The following is a 15,469-nucleotide window of genomic DNA, read 5'->3' on the forward strand; positions in this document are numbered from 1 at the left end:
GTGTAACTACACTTGTTACAATAAAACTTAAGAAAACGTTCTTATCAGTTGTCTTTATTTGAGTAATTTCTTAAAACATTGTAGTTTTGAGAGATAAGAAAGACAAACGTTTTCTGTAAGAAATCCAAAGGCTTGATGAACACCTCTGGAAAACACGCAGCTTGGTTATTCATTTAATAGTACAAAAACCATTTAAAATCTTAACTTGTAATGATACATCCTGCTTTTAGATGAGGCTCAGCACCAGATTTAGGGTAAGGTCACTGATACTGTTTGCTTGGTGGTGGGTTTTTTTCGTGTTTTGTTATATTTTTAACCCAGGCGGCCAGCGGTAAACCGAAGCGGCTCCGCGTGGTGCGGATCTAACAGTGCGACGGGCCGCTGGGGTTGTAGCTGGGGTGGAAGTCGCAGGCGTGGGCGGTGATGAAGTTGTCCGGGCCGGTGACGTGGCTCTTCTCCAGGGCGGTGTTGAGCCCGTTATCCTTGTACATGCCAAACTGGGACAGAGACTTGGAAAACACGTGCGAGGTGCCATGGAAGGAGGTCTGCGAGAGCGAGAAAAGGGGAGGAAGGTGGTTTAAATGCCAGCACCAGTAGCAGAAGTTTGGATGCAATGATGGGGGCACTTCATCTGCTTTGGGGAGCTCATCGCCTGGGGATGGGGTTGGACTAAATGATCTCCAGGAGTCCCTTCCAACCCCAACCATTGCGCGATTCTGTGGATGTTGCAGAAGCCCCCGGGGGCGCCTCCATCACCCTGCACCCCACAACCTACCGGCACCTCGTGCACCGTGGGGGCTTTGCTGCCGTAGGCCTGGCTGGTGGTCCGGTACCGGGGGTGCGGCTCCGGCTGCCTGCGGGGAGAGAGCATCGGAGGGAGCGGGACTGCCGGGGGCGCTCGGCGGGGCCGCGCTCGGCCGGGACCGGGAGCCGCGCTCACCCGTAGCCGCGGAAGCAGCTGGGCTGCTGGAAGCGGCCGGGTAGGCCGGGGCTGGTGCGGTACCAGTCGCTGGTGCGGGGGCCGGGGCCTCCCGCGGCCGCCGGGCCCGACATGGGGACGGGAACGGGCCAAGCGCCGCGCGTTGCCCCGGTGACGGGACGCGGAGGGCGGGCGGCGACCGCTCCGCGCAGCGGCACCGCCCCGGGGGCGGGCGGAGGGGCCGGACCCGGACCCGCAGGAAGCGGAAAGTGCCGCCTTGACCTTCCTCCTCCTCCTTCTGTCTCTCCTCCACCTCCTTCTGTTCCTCCAGCCCTGCGGCTGGTGGGCACGGAGCATGGCGGTGCGGCGGCTCCTGCGGGCAGGTGAGCGGGTCGTGTCCCGCACAGCCCAGCCCTCCCGGCCCGGTCCGTGTGACCCTCGTGTTTCTCTCCCCGCAGCAGCCCCGCGGCTCTACAGCACCGTCCCGGCCCCGGCGGCAGCGGCAGCGGCCCGGCCCCGCGGTGAGTGCTCCTGCCCCGGGGAACGGGGGGACCCCCGAACCAGGGTCCTGCACCCGGGGCCAGGCGCTGAGCAGTGTCCTTGCTGCTGTCACCATACCCTTGCACTCAAGTGACCCTTTCTCTACTGCCAGCCCATCCCCTGCAGACACAACAAGGGGGAGCAGCGATTTATGGATTGGTGTGTTTTTTGCCCTCCTCTCAGCTGTGGATGACAAGCTGCTGACCGGGCCTCTCAGCCACCCCGACTTCTTCAACGTGAAGGAGCTCTTCTCCCTGAAAGATCTCTTCGATGCTCGCGTGCACCTGGGGCACAAAAGGGGATGTCGGCATAGGTGAGTGATGCCATTTCATGACCCAGTGCTTGTTGACATCAGGAGTGTTTCCCCAGTCCGTGTAAGCTCTTGGGGGCTGCGCTAAATTGGTCTGGGGCTGGAGTTGCCCACACAGACCCACATTTCCCCTGGGGGCAGTTATTACCCTGCACAAGTGCCTTTAGCACCATCTCCCTGCGTCCCCTTGTGTCGCCCTCCCGCTGTCCCTGCAGGTTCATGGAGCCCTACATCTTTGGCTGCCGCCTGGATCAGGACATCATCGACCTGGATCAGACGATGCAGCACCTCCAGCTGGCCCTCAACTTCACCGCCCACATCGCCTACCGCAAGGGCATCATCCTCTTCATCAGCCGCAAGCGCCAGTTCTGCCACCTGGTCGAGACCATGGCGCGGGACTGCGGGGAGTACGCCCACACTCGCTACTGGCAGGGCGGCCTGCTCACCAATGCACACATCCAGTTTGGCTCCGGCGTCCGCCTGCCCGACCTCATCGTCTTCCTCAGCAGCCTCAACAATGTCTTCGAGCCCCATGTGGCCATCCGGGATGCTGCCAAGATGAACATCCCCACGGTGGGGGTGGTGGACACGAACTGCAACCCCTGCTTGATCACCTACCCCATCCCCGGGAACGACGACAGCCCCAGCGCCATGGAGCTCTACTGCAAGCTCTTCAGGATGACTATCATCCGCGCCAAGGACCAGAGGAAGCAGAGCGAGGTCTTTGACGAGCTGCGGAGCAAAGCGGAGGGCAGTTAGGGCCCTGGGGACAGGCTGTGTTGCAGGACTGGCCCAGCACCTGCTTTGGGCAGAGCTGGGCTGGTTGTGGAAGGGACCCCCCAACTCTGCTGTTCTGCCGAGATCCCGTAATGGTCACAGCTGCTCTGGGTCTCTGACTCAAATAAAATTGTCTGGAGCAATGCAAAGGGAAATGGAACCAGGGCAGACCCGGCTCCTGTCCTTGTGTTTGTCCCTGTTGCAAGGAGGAGCCTCTGTCCTGTGGCCTTCCTGTTGCTGAGCTTGTGATCTCGCTTGAAAGCGCTTGTATCTCGTGCCTTTTCCTGACACGACAAATAAAGAGCCCTGTGATCATTTTTCTTGCTTTGCTTGCAAAAGGGGAAGGTACGGGGGTGTCTGGTGAACGTTTATGGTCACAGGATGGGGGAGTGAAGGGTGTTCTCAGCCTGGGGACCTGCGGGCCATCGCAGTCCAGGGCAGGGGGTGAGTCTGGCCAACGGGCTGGGTGGTCCCTGCTTCGTCCCAGGGTCCAACTTCTACCACCACCACAGGGAGTGGGTGATTGCGGGGTGCAGCTGTGAAAGGGGAAACTCAGCTCCTAATGCGCTTTGTGGCTCTGTGGGAAGGCTTTGGGCAATCACTCAGTGCTGGGTGTCCAGCGCAGGGAAGAGGTTTGGGCGGAAGGTCCCTGGCCCCTGCCCTGGCCCCGCCCGCTCCGTGCTCGGCGTCCTCCCGTCCAATAGGGGGAGCCCGCGGGCAGGAACGCGCTGCGCGGGTTGTCCCCACGGCGCTTCCGTCCGCCCGCCCTATATAAGCAGAAGGCGGGAGCACGCTCGTCCTTTCTGCGGGGTGATCGGCGCGGGGGGGTGCGGCCTCCCGTGTCCGGCCTTGGGGTGCTGGTCTCCTGCTCTTGCTGGTCTGGGTGAGCCCCAGGAAAACCAGGCTCAATCCCCAGCCTTGCGTGCTCACCCTCCCCAGGTTTCTGGGGCTCAGAGGGGACAAAATGTGCCCAGCTCTGGCCGCATGGCCGGATACAGCCCGGGGGAGGCCCTCGAGTCCTGTCCTGTGCTCTACGTTCAGCGTACGTCTGGTATATTGTGAACTGATGTATAAGGAGGTACTAGGATTAAGGTAAATAAGGCAAAAAGGTGTGGTTGTGGTGAAGGAGGGGAGAAAATTGAGAGCTGTCACCTTCTCAGATTTTAAAAAAAAAGGTTTTAAAGATTGGTGTAACGAAACTAAATCTATTAAGCAAATTTTAATTTATTGTTATTTCTATTTATGGTATTATATATTTTATATATTTATTTTAATCTGGTTTTCTGTGGAGCGGTGCAGTTCACAAGGAAGGTTGCTGTGCTCTCAGCTAAACGCTTGTTTGTTATTAACTGCCTTTTTCCTCTCTTTATTCAGCCTGGCAGAAGACAAAAGGTGATGTGAGGAAGATTGTGTGCCTTGAAAAATCAAGGGTAAGTGGTGATTAACACAAAGGCTGCCCAAGTGAGTTTCTGGTGTCTCATTAACTAAGTGTAGTGTCTACACATGCACCCAGTACCTTTGTAATACTACTTTCTGAGTAGGTGATGTGATCTTGTTTGCATAAATACCTGTAAATATCACCTTTTTGGGTCTTCGTGGGCTTTTTCAGCCTGCCACAGGCGTTGCAAAGGTGGCTGCTGTGGCATCTTTGTGTCATTAGGTGGCAGAGAGAGACAGGCTATGTTCTACGCTCGTTTGTTCTGACACCCGTGAGCATTCAGAGTGATTGATAGCCTGACATCTATAAATAGGAGACTCTTCATAAACTAAGCCTTTCCAGTTCTTTTTAATTGCCCTAAATGTGAGATTTCTATGTAGTAGGATATATATATATATGCTACCAACCAGGATTTGAAGCGTGTCTATGTAAAACAAATGCTCTCTATTTTTCCAGAAAGCCGTGTGATGCAGCGGAGCCAGGAGTTCTTCAGGCCCTGAGGTGAGCAGCACTGACGCCGCTTCCCTGCGGAGCAGCTCATGCCCCAGCTCGTGTTGCAGATTTGGCTTCGGTGCCATGTCTGTGTCATTGGGTGGCAGAGAGGAAGAGGTTTTGTCTTTCCTAGCGCTCCAAAACCTGTGAGCACTCAGGAATGATGAGCAACCTGACAATTATTTCTTGCTTTTCCTGTTTCTTTCCTTCAATGTTAATCTTTAATCATAAAGGATGGATAGAATTGCGTTAAAAGCTAATTTGGGTTTCTTGTTTATCACAGTTTTTGTCGTTATGGAGGAACAGCAAACCTCCAGTATTCTTTATTCTAATAGTCCTTGGAGATTCACTCTCCTGACATGTTAATATCGTTAGGGGTCAGAGATTAAGGGGCTTCCTGTGCCTGAAACAAAGAATCGTGTCTGGGAGTGGATTAGATGGGGGAAACAGGCGCTTAAGTTTGTTGTTTCTAAAGTATTGGCATGATCTAGAAACAGTTGGGTGGGGATTTCACGAATGGAGAAAATTGAACCCTGTTCTTAACATGAATAAAACACTCAGCCAACAACTTCTTGACTTCAAGGGTGCTGAGTAAGTTTGACCAGAAGGTGCAATCGGAAACCTTTGAAATGCAGCTTTATAACCACGTGTGCTTCTGGGAGGGGGGAACAAAACAAAACCCCAGCCCTCCTTCCCCAGAAAATGCCAAACTGAAGTTCTTTCTCCTTCTCACAGTTACTTCTGAGAACAGGACTGAGTTCTGGAACCCGCTTCAAATGTTGAAGGTGGGTGTTATTTATGTCATTTCGTGGAAAAATACTAAACCTCAGTGTTACCAAAACAGTGTCGGGGCAGAAGTCCTTGGGCTGGTACATCTTGTCCTGGTTTCTTGTGGGAGATGGACAAACAAAGTAGTTTTTAAAAGAAGCTACTAGTGCATACTTGCAGAAATAACCTCAAATTCAGTGTTTTTTCATCTTTGACAAAGCTGTACCTTAGGTGGAGCACTTTCAGGTTTGTCTGTTTTGCTAATGCAGTAATTTTGTAAGGAACCATAAAAAAAACCTGATTAACTTCATTTCACTCAAACCGCTCTTCTCCGCTCCTCAAGTGCATCCTTGGGGAGCTGACAGAACAAGACACTTTTATTGAGAGTTTACACTCTGATGTGCCTGAGGTTACCAAAGCAGACTCTTGTAGTGCTGCAGCCTGACACAAAACACTGCTGAAAAAAGGATGTTTGTGTCACAGATGTGCAAGGTGACGCAATTGTGGCTTACGCATAACGAACGAAGAAATAAAAAGATTGATTTTTGGTAATACAACCAAAAAATTAGTGAGAGCAGCTCTGGCTACACATGGGCAGTGGGTGAGACTCTGAGGCTTTGCAGGGGCTAATAGCCTGACAAAATCTGGCAGTGCTAAATGGGGGAAAATGCCCTCATTAAATGGGCATTATGAGGGCCAGAGGTGCCACTAACCACGCCAGGAGCTGCTGGCTGCAAAATGAGCCATTTAATTGGGAAAAGTCACTGCCCAGCAGCGGTGGCTTTGGAAAGGAATGCTAATGAGGTGGTTGGGGACGTGGTTGTGCAAAGAAGACGGTCTTAAGATGTGACTCTTCTGTTTAAATTTCCTGACTTCTTTTAACCCTGCAATACATATTTGAGTTATTTTGTCAGACTTGACTCACATCAAGGGTCCTGTGGAGGTGGTGAGTGTCTAATGAGTGTCTCTTCAGAACTTTACTGCATGAGGCACAGGATAGCTATTAAAATTTTCCTAATAGCATTTGCTGTTAGCCATCTACCCGAGGCTGAGCAGCAATCCCAGGCTGTGAATACTGCTGTACTGAATAAATTATCTGGCTTTCGGTTGTGGAAAATATGAATATTTTGTATTAAAGTGACTTGGAGATACATTAAAAGTCAACTTAGCCCATCACCGTTTAGAACTGGTTTATGTCATGGCTGGGAACACTGGAATAAGCTCAGCTTTTCTCTACTCGCACTATTAATAGTTTGTCTCTGCACTGGGGTTGGCAAACTCGCCTTTGCTATTTAGGGAGCCTGAGAGTGAAAGAGAAACCAAGAGCGGGCTCCAGCTATTGTGCTCTTTAATTACCCCCTTACTTCCGAAGATTCCCTGTGAGTCGTGATCACCGAGCCCAGCTGATGACTCCCTTAAAATTTGGTTTCATTTTATGAAGCTTTTTTACTCTACTCTGGGATGTGAAAAATCTGTGGACGGTCCCCAGACAAACCTGATGTGATTCTTCAATTAGCTGGAAATGTTGCCTCTGAAAATAAAAGCAATTCCCTGTCCCGACACGCTGCGGTGCCTCAGCTCAGATCAGCCTCAGCGTGGTGAACAGTGGGAGGCTGGGTGGTACGGGTTAATTAGCTGCTTAGTATGACATTTATTACTAGCTGTAATTTGACATTGTCTAACATCCTGGGCCATTTTGTATTTGTAGATTGTGCCTGGAGTTACGGAATTCCTAGCAAACCTGGCTGTGGCAAAAGAAATGGCAGCGTCTGCATTTGAAGATCTGCAGATTGCTAAAACTTCACCTTTTCCCATCCGTGGGTCCAGAGCGCTGCTGGAAGTTCTGTCTGCTGCAACCTGCGGACTCAAATGTCCGTTCAAAACAAATTACAGCTGTTCTGCTCCCAGCGTCCTCTCTGCTTTTGTTGTGCTCCTGTGGAGCAACCGTACAAGTTGTCAGCTCATATGCTGGTTTCCCAGCCGTTTTTTAAAGCACTGCTGTTTCAGTCTCTGTTTTCTCTACATCGTTAAGAAGGGTATCTTAAAAAGAAAACTGAATAAAGATGCCACCTATAATAAGTCTGAAATGATTATGCTTGTGTATTTGTAGCACCCCAAGTAATACTGATTTTTAACCAGGTGGGGACTTAACACTTTTTATTTGTGGACATGAGAACTGGGCTGTGCTTTTACTTTAAACAGCTGAAGGTAGAAGTCTCGATGCTCACCTCTGTCCCCAACTGGCACTTTCTGGACAAAATTTCCTAAGAAATTTCAAACAGCAGGGAGGGTGAAAAATGGCTCTTTCCTGAAAATCTGAGGAGAGGATTTGGTGTGGTTGTTGGGTTCCTTTTTTCTAATAGCAGGAGAAGATTAATCAGTGGAGCTGGTTGCCATGGGAATGCAGGACAATAGATGAGCTGGGGTGGCTGCATGGAGCCTGGTTACCAAATTTCACTAAATCCAGCTCCTCAGTACAGGTGAAGCTGCACCCACCAGTGCAGTGCCCACAGGTGGGACCTTGGCCACCTTTGCAGTGTTTTTACTAAATTCAGAGTGACTCTGAGGGGCGGAGAACTCGCCAAACAACAAACCTGACAAATGCTCAACCTTCCCGCAGATGAATTACACTGGGAAGGCAACTCCTCTGTGAGAAGCGAGCAACAGCAGCTCCCCGTTGATTTAGAGCTCTGTTGACACCAAAATATTTCCTCCATAAATAAGACCAAGAGGTAATGATGATCCTATAGAACTAACAGAGGGAAAGACCGATATCTCTCCTCCCAAGGGCTCATAAACTTGCAGCCAGGACACCGCTGATTGCCTTCCCAGGTTATATATACTGTCAGATGTGGTTTTTTCCTCAGTGATTGTACTTCAGATATACGCTCCACTTCACTAAGCAACTGTTGGCAGGAGCGTCAACATATGGTCCAGCAGCAGGAGTACGATTGTGCTGGGAACAGAGCGAGCATGGGGTAGTTTACATAAACTCGACCTCTCTACCCCGGTTTTAAAAGGTTGCTATAATTGAGCTTTTAAAGGAAACAGACTGTAGTTAGAGACCTTGGTAGTGTGTACACAGCCAAGCAAATGACTTGAAACCTGCTGAAAGCTTGCCTGGAAATTCGATTTTAATAAAGGGAGAAGCAGTGGATTATTCTCGTACTAATCTCTTAACCTCTGCAGTGCAAGCCCAGCTTAGTTTTAGGAGAATTAAACCAAGAGGTTGGCTTATCCCTGCACTGAGTATTGTGGGAAGTAACACACGGAGCACCTACGTTAACTGGTCAGAATTGTTTGTATTTAGCCCTTTTCCTTTAAGCTGTTCTTGGCCTCAGATGCCACCAAAGCCAACACGTGCGAGGGAACGGCCTGAGCTGCCGATTTGAGCCCGTGGGCAGGAGCAGCCGGGTGGGAACCTCACACCAGCCATCGCATCACATCCCATCACTGCCTGGGGTCAGGCACTTGGAAAAGGAATCAAAGATCTGCCAGGATGCTCCGCTGTGGAAAAGACAGCTTATCCACTTCCTAAGCTACAGCTGGATCTGATGGCGGGATGACTCAGACACTTAAGGAGAGACATTTCAATAGGGAAATCTACCTTTTCTCCTCCTTTTTAGATCACAAACAAGCTGGTACTTAAAAGGCTGCTGTTGCGCTATTGATGTACTGGTGTGATTCACGTAAAAGCGATTTATTTACATCAGAGACGTTCATCAAAAGAAGATGTGACAAGTACAGCATGAATGTTTCATTCTCGTTGCTCTGCGCTGCTCCCCTGTTCACCCAGGACCAGTCAGACGTGTCCAGCTGGGCTCCGCTTCCTTATCGCTCCCCGCGGCATCTTCTCCCCCAGCCCGTCCGGCCCGGCTCCTGGTGCCCCAGCTCCGCAGCCGCTCCTGCCAACCGTACCGATGATTCTGCTGGGCGGTGGAAGTCATGACGCTTGGTTTTCCATGAAGGAGAAGCTGAACTCCCTGTGTAAGGTGTATTTTTTCCCATGGGGGAGATGATGGAGAAACAGACCTTCAACCCTTGGACTTCACTCCAAGACTGCGGGTTCTAAACTCCAGGGCCGTGCTTCCCACCATTAGGAATATTTGGTGTTTGAGATCTTCTTCCAGAGCAAGGTCTTGAGGTTGTTCAGCACCAGGGAGTGGTGCACTTCCATCTGGCTGGCCAGCCCGCTGAGGGTCATGCAAGTTCGGAGCTGCTTCTGCAGCTCGTCCTTCAGCTCCAGCGGCGCCCCGTACAGCAGGTAGTCCTGCAGCAGCCCGCAGACCTTGGCCAGGTTAGGCTGCACCATCTCGCTCTTGCACTGCTTCAGGAGTTTGTCGCACGTGGCCATGCAGTCCTTCCCGTAGGTGCAGTCCACGTTCTGCTCACAGTGACGGCCCTTGAGGAAACCTCGGATTGTCATCTCCGTCGCCACCTTCCTCAGGTTGACCATTTTGAAGTCGTATTTGTCGTTGTAGCCCACGTTCTTCAAGCTGGTCTCGCAGATGTAGAAGTTCCCGTAGGTCCCGTGGAATATCTCCTCCACAAACTCCAGAAGGCCGATGGAGATCTTGGCCCGCCGGGGCCAGGCTGGTGCAGACCACTGGTGGATGAGTTGGTGGACGACTGAAGGCAGCAGCGACTGGAGGAAATCTGGGACATCCACTCCATAGAGCGAGGTGTGGGGGATCTTCTCAGTGACGTAGAGGTCCCCGCAGTGCCCCAGCAGCTTGGACGTGTGCTCTTTCTCGTGCAAGGAGAGCATGAGAAGAAACTCGTTGAGCTGAAGTAGCGCCCAGATGGATTTGGCCTCTGCTAAAGACACTTTGCCATCCCGGTTCACATCTGCCATGGCGATGATCCGGCTCACCAAGGCTGCCAGAGAAGGCTGATCTCCCAGGTTGGACTGTGAACGGAACAAGAAGTGGCATCAGACCCTTGCGGCTCCCTGTGCTCGGGCTCAGGATCATGAAACCAAACTGGAGAATCAAAACCTGAGCTCAGGATCATGAAACGAAACTGAAGAATCAAAACCTGAGCTCAGGATCGTGAAACCAAACTGAACAATCAAACCCTGAGCTTGGGAGAGGAGGAAACAGCCACCGTGTTCGAGCAAATTTGGTGCTGTCCCATAGCGTATGGCTCTTAATTCAGCTCCAGCAGAATTTTACCAGCCTTGGAGCAGCTCTAGAACCAGGTCTTGCAAATAAGAACTCCTGGGTGAGAATGGAAGGGGTTTTTTCTTGGCTAATTCAGCACCTGCTGTGTGTTAAGGGTAAGGAGCCCTCCCCAGGGCCCAGCTGGTGGACTGTGAGCCGGAGGAGCTCTTGTTTAAGGGGAAGGAAAGACACAAGTGGCATCCCAGGCCCATGAGATCCCAGAAGGACCCTCCGCACCGACCTTGAGGAAGTTCAGGAGCATTTCTTTGAACTCGTCCATCGACGTCCCCCGTGTGGGTTTGTCAAAGAGGACCACGTCCCTCCTGGGCACCGAGGCTGGGTGGCTGTCTGCCTTGAAAGCTTCTTCGATGCCGCATTTGATGATCACCTCTGTCTCCCTCCAGAGCCCGCTGTAAACCTACAGCCAGGGAGAGAGGACATGGTGGGAAACAACAGCAAGTGCTGTTGGGTTTGGGATGGGGATGGGGGATGGGGTGAGGAACAGATGTGCCAGCAGGTGGGGGAGGACATTTCCCATCTTTGATGCTCTCGCCCGTCCCCAGCAATGCGGGGAGACCTACCTGCTGGGTGGGAGAGGAGGAGAGGCAGTGCTGGAAGTGGAGGCTGCGTTCCTCACACAGGTCTTTGCACGTGGAGCCAGAAATGATTCCTTTCTTGTACTGGTCGCACTGGGGAGGCAGAGAGAGGAGCTCAGTGGGGGCAGCTCCCTGTTTTCCTAAGTGCTTTACGCAAGGTGGGATGGGGATGGCAGGGACCCCCATGCTGCTGGAGGGACCGCAGGGGATTTGCTCCCGGGTGCTCCTGCTGCAAGCCCAGGGGCTGGGGAGCTGCTGGGATGGAGGAGAGGCCAGTGTGGGGATGAGTGAGGATGAGGATGCTCAGGCTGTTCAGCAGAACAGCAGCCCCTGATGTGAACCGGGCTGGCCCCGGTCCAGGGGATGGAGGGAACACGGACAGAACGTGGCTCCGAGTGCAATCGGGGTGGCTGGATGAGCTGGAGACGTCCCTGGGCAGGAGAGGCGGCAGCTCCGCCAGGCACAACAGCCGCAGGGCTGGAAACAGGAGCTGCGGGAATTCACTGCATCTTCCCCTCTTTTTGTTTGTTTTCCTCCCGACATGGATGGGAATTAACCCCTAGACCTGTTCGCAGGGGACACAGCCAGACACGGCATCTTAAACCCCGAGCTCAGCGCAGGAATTAGCGCCCGAGACCCCGTGGTCAGAGTCATGCAGAAAATCAAATTAAACGATCGTCGCTGTTGTTATGGCAATTCCTGCCTCCCTTCTCTGCTGAAGAATTGATGAACGAGGCGTTCTCAACCAGAGCCTGGCGTCCCCCTCCTCGCCTGGGAGGGTGCCCTGTACCCCCGCCATGGGGCACACACAGCAGTCCTGGGGTCCCATGGATGCTGTGGGGTGCAAGCTGCACCCTCCTGCAAACCCCAGATGTGGCAAAACACACCGAGCCAAGCTCCCATGAGGGCTCAGCTCTTGGTGCAGGCTGGTGCTCTTTTTCGGGCACATCATTAGGCACAGAGAGGTACCCATGGAATGGCTGCTCCGTTTTCCTCTGCGGAGCTCGGGGGGGCTGGCGCGATGCTCTCTCTGCCCACAGATCCTGCTCTGACATTGCAACTTCATCTCCACAGACGTTAATCTGCCCACGTTTGCCTGGCCTGCCCTGGCCAGCTTCCCTCCAACATCTGATTAAATGGTTTTGCCGTCACCCTGGCAGGATAAGGTCACCTCTCCCGCTCCGTGTGACACCAGGGACGCCGCTGCCAGGAGGGCTCCTTGTCCCAGCTCCTGTGCAGGGTGCAAAGCACCACGCAGGGCTCGGAGGGCTGGAAATGGGGTTCCCACAGCCCCGCTCACCCCGGTACCCCAAACTGGGACCAGCACTGGCCGCCACTCACGATTATCATCCGGCAGACATGGCCTCGGCAGAGCTCCGAGTAGGACGAGTAGTGCATGTACGCCACCCAGCTGCCCACGAAGATGCCCAACCACACCACCAGCAGGTATTTCACCTTGATGCCCGGGAGGCGACTCTGGAAGGAAAAGAAAACACTGGTGAAGGCCGGGGGTTCTGGACAAGGGCGACTTCTTTTATACAAACCAACCTGAGCACTGGTGAAACCTTCAGCTTATTTTTTTAATATACATTCACCAGCCTATTATGCAACTCCTGCTGCAAGTAGGTCACTTAACATTCCCTAAAAGCTGGGAAATGACAGCGCTGGGCTGCGAGGGGCCGGCTGCGCCCGCTCTGCTGCCCACACCAGGGCTGAGCCGCTGCCTCTGCAACCCCAGGACTCACCGCTCGGGCTGCCAGAGGTTCTGCTCCTGCCCAGGGAGACCCTTATCAGCAGAACCCCCCTTGCAAATCCCTCCCTGGGCACAGCAGGCGGCTGCTGCCAGCTCCCGCGTGGGAGCGAGCGAGTAACAAACCTGGAAGCGCGTGGATAATACTCGGTGCAAGCGGCTCGCAGCGTGATTTTGTTTTGCTGGCTTCATTTCTTCCCCTCTGACCCTGCAAGCGGCAGCGCTGCTGCCATCTGGCCTCCCTGCGATACAGGTTGTTTACCTGACCTGTGTAACACGGCGCAGATCCCCAGCAGTTCCTAAGGGCAGGGAGCTGATCCTTGCATCCAACACCTCCCGTTTCTATAGATATTTCCTGCTTCACGCCAGGCTAAGAGAGCCCTTGGCCTGTGGCCCCCTCCAAAGCCTCCTCTCTCCTTGCGCCCAGACCCCACAAACGGGCTTCACAGGAATCAGGCAGGCAGGTCTGTCTCAAAATTACATCTCGCGTGTTAATTGGAAATGCCAAAGTGTGAAGTGGGCCGGGATGCCCGTTTTGCCCAGCAAGCAGCAGCGCCGCTCATTAACGCCCATAAAAGAGAGCCCAACCACGGCGAGGACGCGGCAAAGACAAAGGATCCGTGGCTGCTCCTGGGAGCTGAAAAGCAGCTCAGGTCAGAGACAAAACACTGTGACCCAGGAGATACTCCCCAGTACAGCAGCCCCCCAAAAACTGCCCAGTGGAGGGTATGTGACCCACCGGGCCTCCTGTCCTCAGCAAAGGGTCTTTTTCCGTGGATTTCTGACTAGAGACACTGGAATGGCAAAGATGTCCTTTTTTTGCTTATTTGGACCTAGAATCCATCACATTCCCGGGGCAGAGGAGGGGTCAGGACTGAGAACTGAGCACGGCACTGGGAGCGCTGGCCTCATTGTCCCTCTAAATGATGGAGAGAAACGTGGAGGTGGGGGATGCATTGAAACAAAAGCTTCCACTGGGCTTTGGTAATATTTTGGATTCATGTCTGGTGCTAAGGTTTCTTCCAGGGGCTCAGTCTCAAGGCACAGGGACTTCCCTGCCCACCGCCTCACCAGCAGCCTGCACCACAGCCTGTTACCCTTCGCTTGAGTGAGTAGCTGTGTTTAGTTTTACGGTGACTCTGGGGGACCTGGAAGTGACTTTGGGTCACAACTATTCAAAGGCTAAATGGATGCAGCATCACAAGATCCCGCTCCATCCCTGCCGCTCCCCTGCAGTTCCCTGGGAACATGGGGGGTTGTTTCGCAGTGGGTCGCAGCAGTGGGGACGGTGCCAGGGCTGGCGTGCTCCCAGGGGCAGTTGGTGTGGCTGTCACGCCCTCCCAGGTGTATCCTGGCGCAAGCGCTACCCCAACTCCCACCCACCCTCTCCCCAATGCACCCGGCTTGGCCCTCCTTGCCAGACTTGGTCCCCAGCCCCTGCCCACCCCTTTGTCTTGCAAGAAGACAACCTGCATGGCAGCTCAGCAGCCAAAGGCCCATTTTCCCTGGGAGTGGAGCCACAGCACCCACCTGGCTCTTGACTGTCCTGGGGACACACAGAGCCACCTTCCTGTGTCCCTCCTTTTTCTCTCCAGCCACGATAACCTCTCTGGTCCAGGACCTTTGTCACTCAGGGTTTCTCATCCCATGACTGCAGAGAAAACACCCAGGCCAGCATCCCCAACCCCACCACCGCTGGGTCCCAGGAGCACCGAGACGGGTTCCCACCAACCCCCCAGCAATTCAGGGAGGGGAAGCAGGGAAGAATGAGAGGGAAGAATAAGAGGGAAGAAGTCGTCCCTGCCCTGAGCTGCTGCATCGGCTTCTTCATTCACCGCTGAGGGATGGGCTGCCCTGGTGCTTCGCGGCCGGTGCGGCTCCCCCAGCACCGCAGAGCGCGGGTTATGCAACCGCCTGCGGCTCCCAGGGCCGCTCTGGGCTCCCCCGGTGCCGGTCCGGGTCCTCCCGGTGCCGGTTCCCGGCTCCCCAGCCCCTTGCACCGGCCAGCGGGGGAACCGCAGCGGAGCGTCCCTTTGTGCGCGGCCGGTGCCGGGATGCAGAGACGGGCATCACCGAGCAGCCCCCGGACGCGGCGCATCCCCCCGCCCCAGCGCATCCCCCCCGGTACCTGCAGGCCCTTGGAGAGGGGGCAGAACAGCACCAGATGCACCAGTCGCCGGATCCTCCGCATGCTGCGGGCGCCCCGCGGCCGCGGGCCTCAAGCACCGGGGGGCATGGCCGCGGCCCCCGCCTCGCCGCCGGGGGGGAGCCGGGGGGGGGCGGCGGGGGTGGCCCGAGCCCTCGCCACCCGCTCGCTCCGCCGCAGCGCCCAGCCCGGCCCGGCCCGGCGGGGCTCAGCGCGGCTCCGCCCGGCTCGGCTCGGCGCGGCGGGGGCGGCGCGTCAGCTCCGCCGCAGCTCGGGGAGGCGGGGGGCGGCCGCCCGGTACGGCCCCACCGCATCAGCCCCCACCCCACCGGACCCGGGGGTAAAACCCCCCCGGGAGTCCCACCCCCAGGCTCACGCCACCGCCCGGGGGTACCCGGTTGGAGGTTCATGGAGGTGCTGATCCCTCACAGCGCTCACAGCAGCTCGGGGTTTATTTAAAGCGCTTCGGGGGGCAGCCTGGTAGAGCCCCCCCGGCCTGCAGCGGGTGAGCTGCACGCACGGCCCCAGGGCTCTGTGCCCCCGGGCATCGCCCCTGCTCGCTCGCTCCCTT

At 54.8% G+C, this 15,469-nt stretch overlaps 3 protein-coding genes, 1 long non-coding RNA gene and 2 other non-coding genes across 8 annotated transcripts; 4 read left to right on the forward strand and 2 right to left on the reverse strand.

The window, feature by feature from the left end:
* Positions 1–38: 38 nt before the first annotated feature.
* On the reverse strand, positions 39–1,147 carry PIERCE1 (piercer of microtubule wall 1). Its single transcript, XM_065853550.2, has 3 exons — positions 941–1,147; positions 776–854; positions 39–545 (listed from the first exon to the last, which is right to left on the reverse strand). Exons 1-3 carry the CDS (start codon positions 1,051–1,053, stop codon positions 363–365), a joined length of 375 nt encoding a protein of 124 aa, XP_065709622.1. The 5' UTR covers positions 1,054–1,147; the 3' UTR covers positions 39–362.
* A 22-nt stretch (positions 1,148–1,169) lies between these two features.
* On the forward strand, positions 1,170–2,861 carry MRPS2 (mitochondrial ribosomal protein S2). 2 transcript variants are annotated; one of them, XM_065853549.2, is made up of 4 exons: positions 1,170–1,302; positions 1,378–1,440; positions 1,643–1,772; positions 1,985–2,861. In XM_065853549.2, exons 1-4 carry the CDS (start codon positions 1,275–1,277, stop codon positions 2,526–2,528), a joined length of 765 nt encoding a protein of 254 aa, XP_065709621.1. In that variant the 5' UTR covers positions 1,170–1,274; the 3' UTR covers positions 2,529–2,861. The 2 variants fall into 2 exon arrangements, with proteins under 2 accessions (XP_065709621.1, XP_065709619.1); XM_065853547.2 differs by having other exon boundaries at positions 1,195–1,440.
* Positions 2,862–3,347: 486 nt separating this feature from the next.
* Positions 3,348–7,331, forward strand: LOC136110451 (uncharacterized). Its single transcript, XR_010652618.2, has 5 exons — positions 3,348–3,638; positions 3,921–3,976; positions 4,441–4,485; positions 5,212–5,261; positions 6,953–7,331. It is a non-coding gene; the product is annotated as an uncharacterized lncRNA (long non-coding RNA).
* LOC136110633 (small nucleolar RNA SNORA17) lies at positions 4,156–4,288 on the forward strand. Its single transcript, XR_010652639.1, has one exon. It is a non-coding gene; the product is annotated as a small nucleolar RNA SNORA17 (small nucleolar RNA).
* On the forward strand, positions 4,523–4,656 carry LOC136110634 (small nucleolar RNA SNORA17). The gene has a single exon (XR_010652640.1). It is a non-coding gene; the product is annotated as a small nucleolar RNA SNORA17 (small nucleolar RNA).
* A 1,597-nt stretch (positions 7,332–8,928) lies between the features above and the next one.
* On the reverse strand, positions 8,929–15,054 carry DIPK1B (divergent protein kinase domain 1B). Of its 2 annotated transcripts, none has more exons than XM_065854198.2 (5): positions 14,881–15,054; positions 12,344–12,478; positions 10,988–11,095; positions 10,648–10,824; positions 8,929–10,153 (listed from the first exon to the last, which is right to left on the reverse strand). In XM_065854198.2, the coding sequence occupies exons 1-5, from the start codon at positions 14,941–14,943 to the stop codon at positions 9,341–9,343; spliced, it is 1,296 nt and encodes a 431-aa protein (XP_065710270.1). In that variant the 5' UTR covers positions 14,944–15,054; the 3' UTR covers positions 8,929–9,340. The 2 variants fall into 2 exon arrangements, with proteins under 2 accessions (XP_065710270.1, XP_065710271.1); XM_065854199.2 differs by lacking the exon at positions 14,881–15,054 and adding an exon at positions 14,283–14,387.
* Between the last annotated feature and the right edge of the window lie 415 nt (positions 15,055–15,469).

This window comes from Patagioenas fasciata, chromosome 20 (assembly GCF_037038585.1).
Source record: "Patagioenas fasciata isolate bPatFas1 chromosome 20, bPatFas1.hap1, whole genome shotgun sequence".
NCBI lineage: Eukaryota > Metazoa > Chordata > Aves > Columbiformes > Columbidae > Patagioenas > Patagioenas fasciata.

What these genes read in the sequence shown, in the direction of transcription:
- PIERCE1 (XM_065853550.2), bottom strand. Translation starts at nt 1,053, where the DNA reads ATGTCGGGCCCGGCGGCCGCGGGAGGCCCCGGCCCCCGCACCAGCGAC. An exon ending in AGCTGCTTCCGCGGCTACGG is followed by an intron (nt 855 to 940) that starts GTGAGCGCGGCT and finishes CTCTCCCCGCAG; the next exon opens with GCAGCCGGAGCCGCACCCCC. An exon ending in CCACGGTGCACGAGGTGCCG is followed by an intron (nt 546 to 775) that starts GTAGGTTGTGGG and finishes TCGCTCTCGCAG; the next exon opens with ACCTCCTTCCATGGCACCTC.
- MRPS2 (XM_065853547.2), top strand. Translation starts at nt 1,275, where the DNA reads ATGGCGGTGCGGCGGCTCCTGCGGGCAGGTGAGCGGGTCGTGTCCCGC. An exon ending in GGCAGCGGCCCGGCCCCGCG is followed by an intron (nt 1,441 to 1,642) that starts GTGAGTGCTCCT and finishes CCCTCCTCTCAG; the next exon opens with CTGTGGATGACAAGCTGCTG. An exon ending in AAAAGGGGATGTCGGCATAG is followed by an intron (nt 1,773 to 1,984) that starts GTGAGTGATGCC and finishes CTGTCCCTGCAG; the next exon opens with GTTCATGGAGCCCTACATCT.
- DIPK1B (XM_065854198.2), bottom strand. Translation starts at nt 14,943, where the DNA reads ATGCGGAGGATCCGGCGACTGGTGCATCTGGTGCTGTTCTGCCCCCTC. An exon ending in CCTCCTCTCCCACCCAGCAG is followed by an intron (nt 10,825 to 10,987) that starts GTAGGTCTCCCC and finishes CCCTGGCTGTAG; the next exon opens with GTTTACAGCGGGCTCTGGAG. An exon ending in TGCTCCTGAACTTCCTCAAG is followed by an intron (nt 10,154 to 10,647) that starts GTCGGTGCGGAG and finishes TTCCGTTCACAG; the next exon opens with TCCAACCTGGGAGATCAGCC.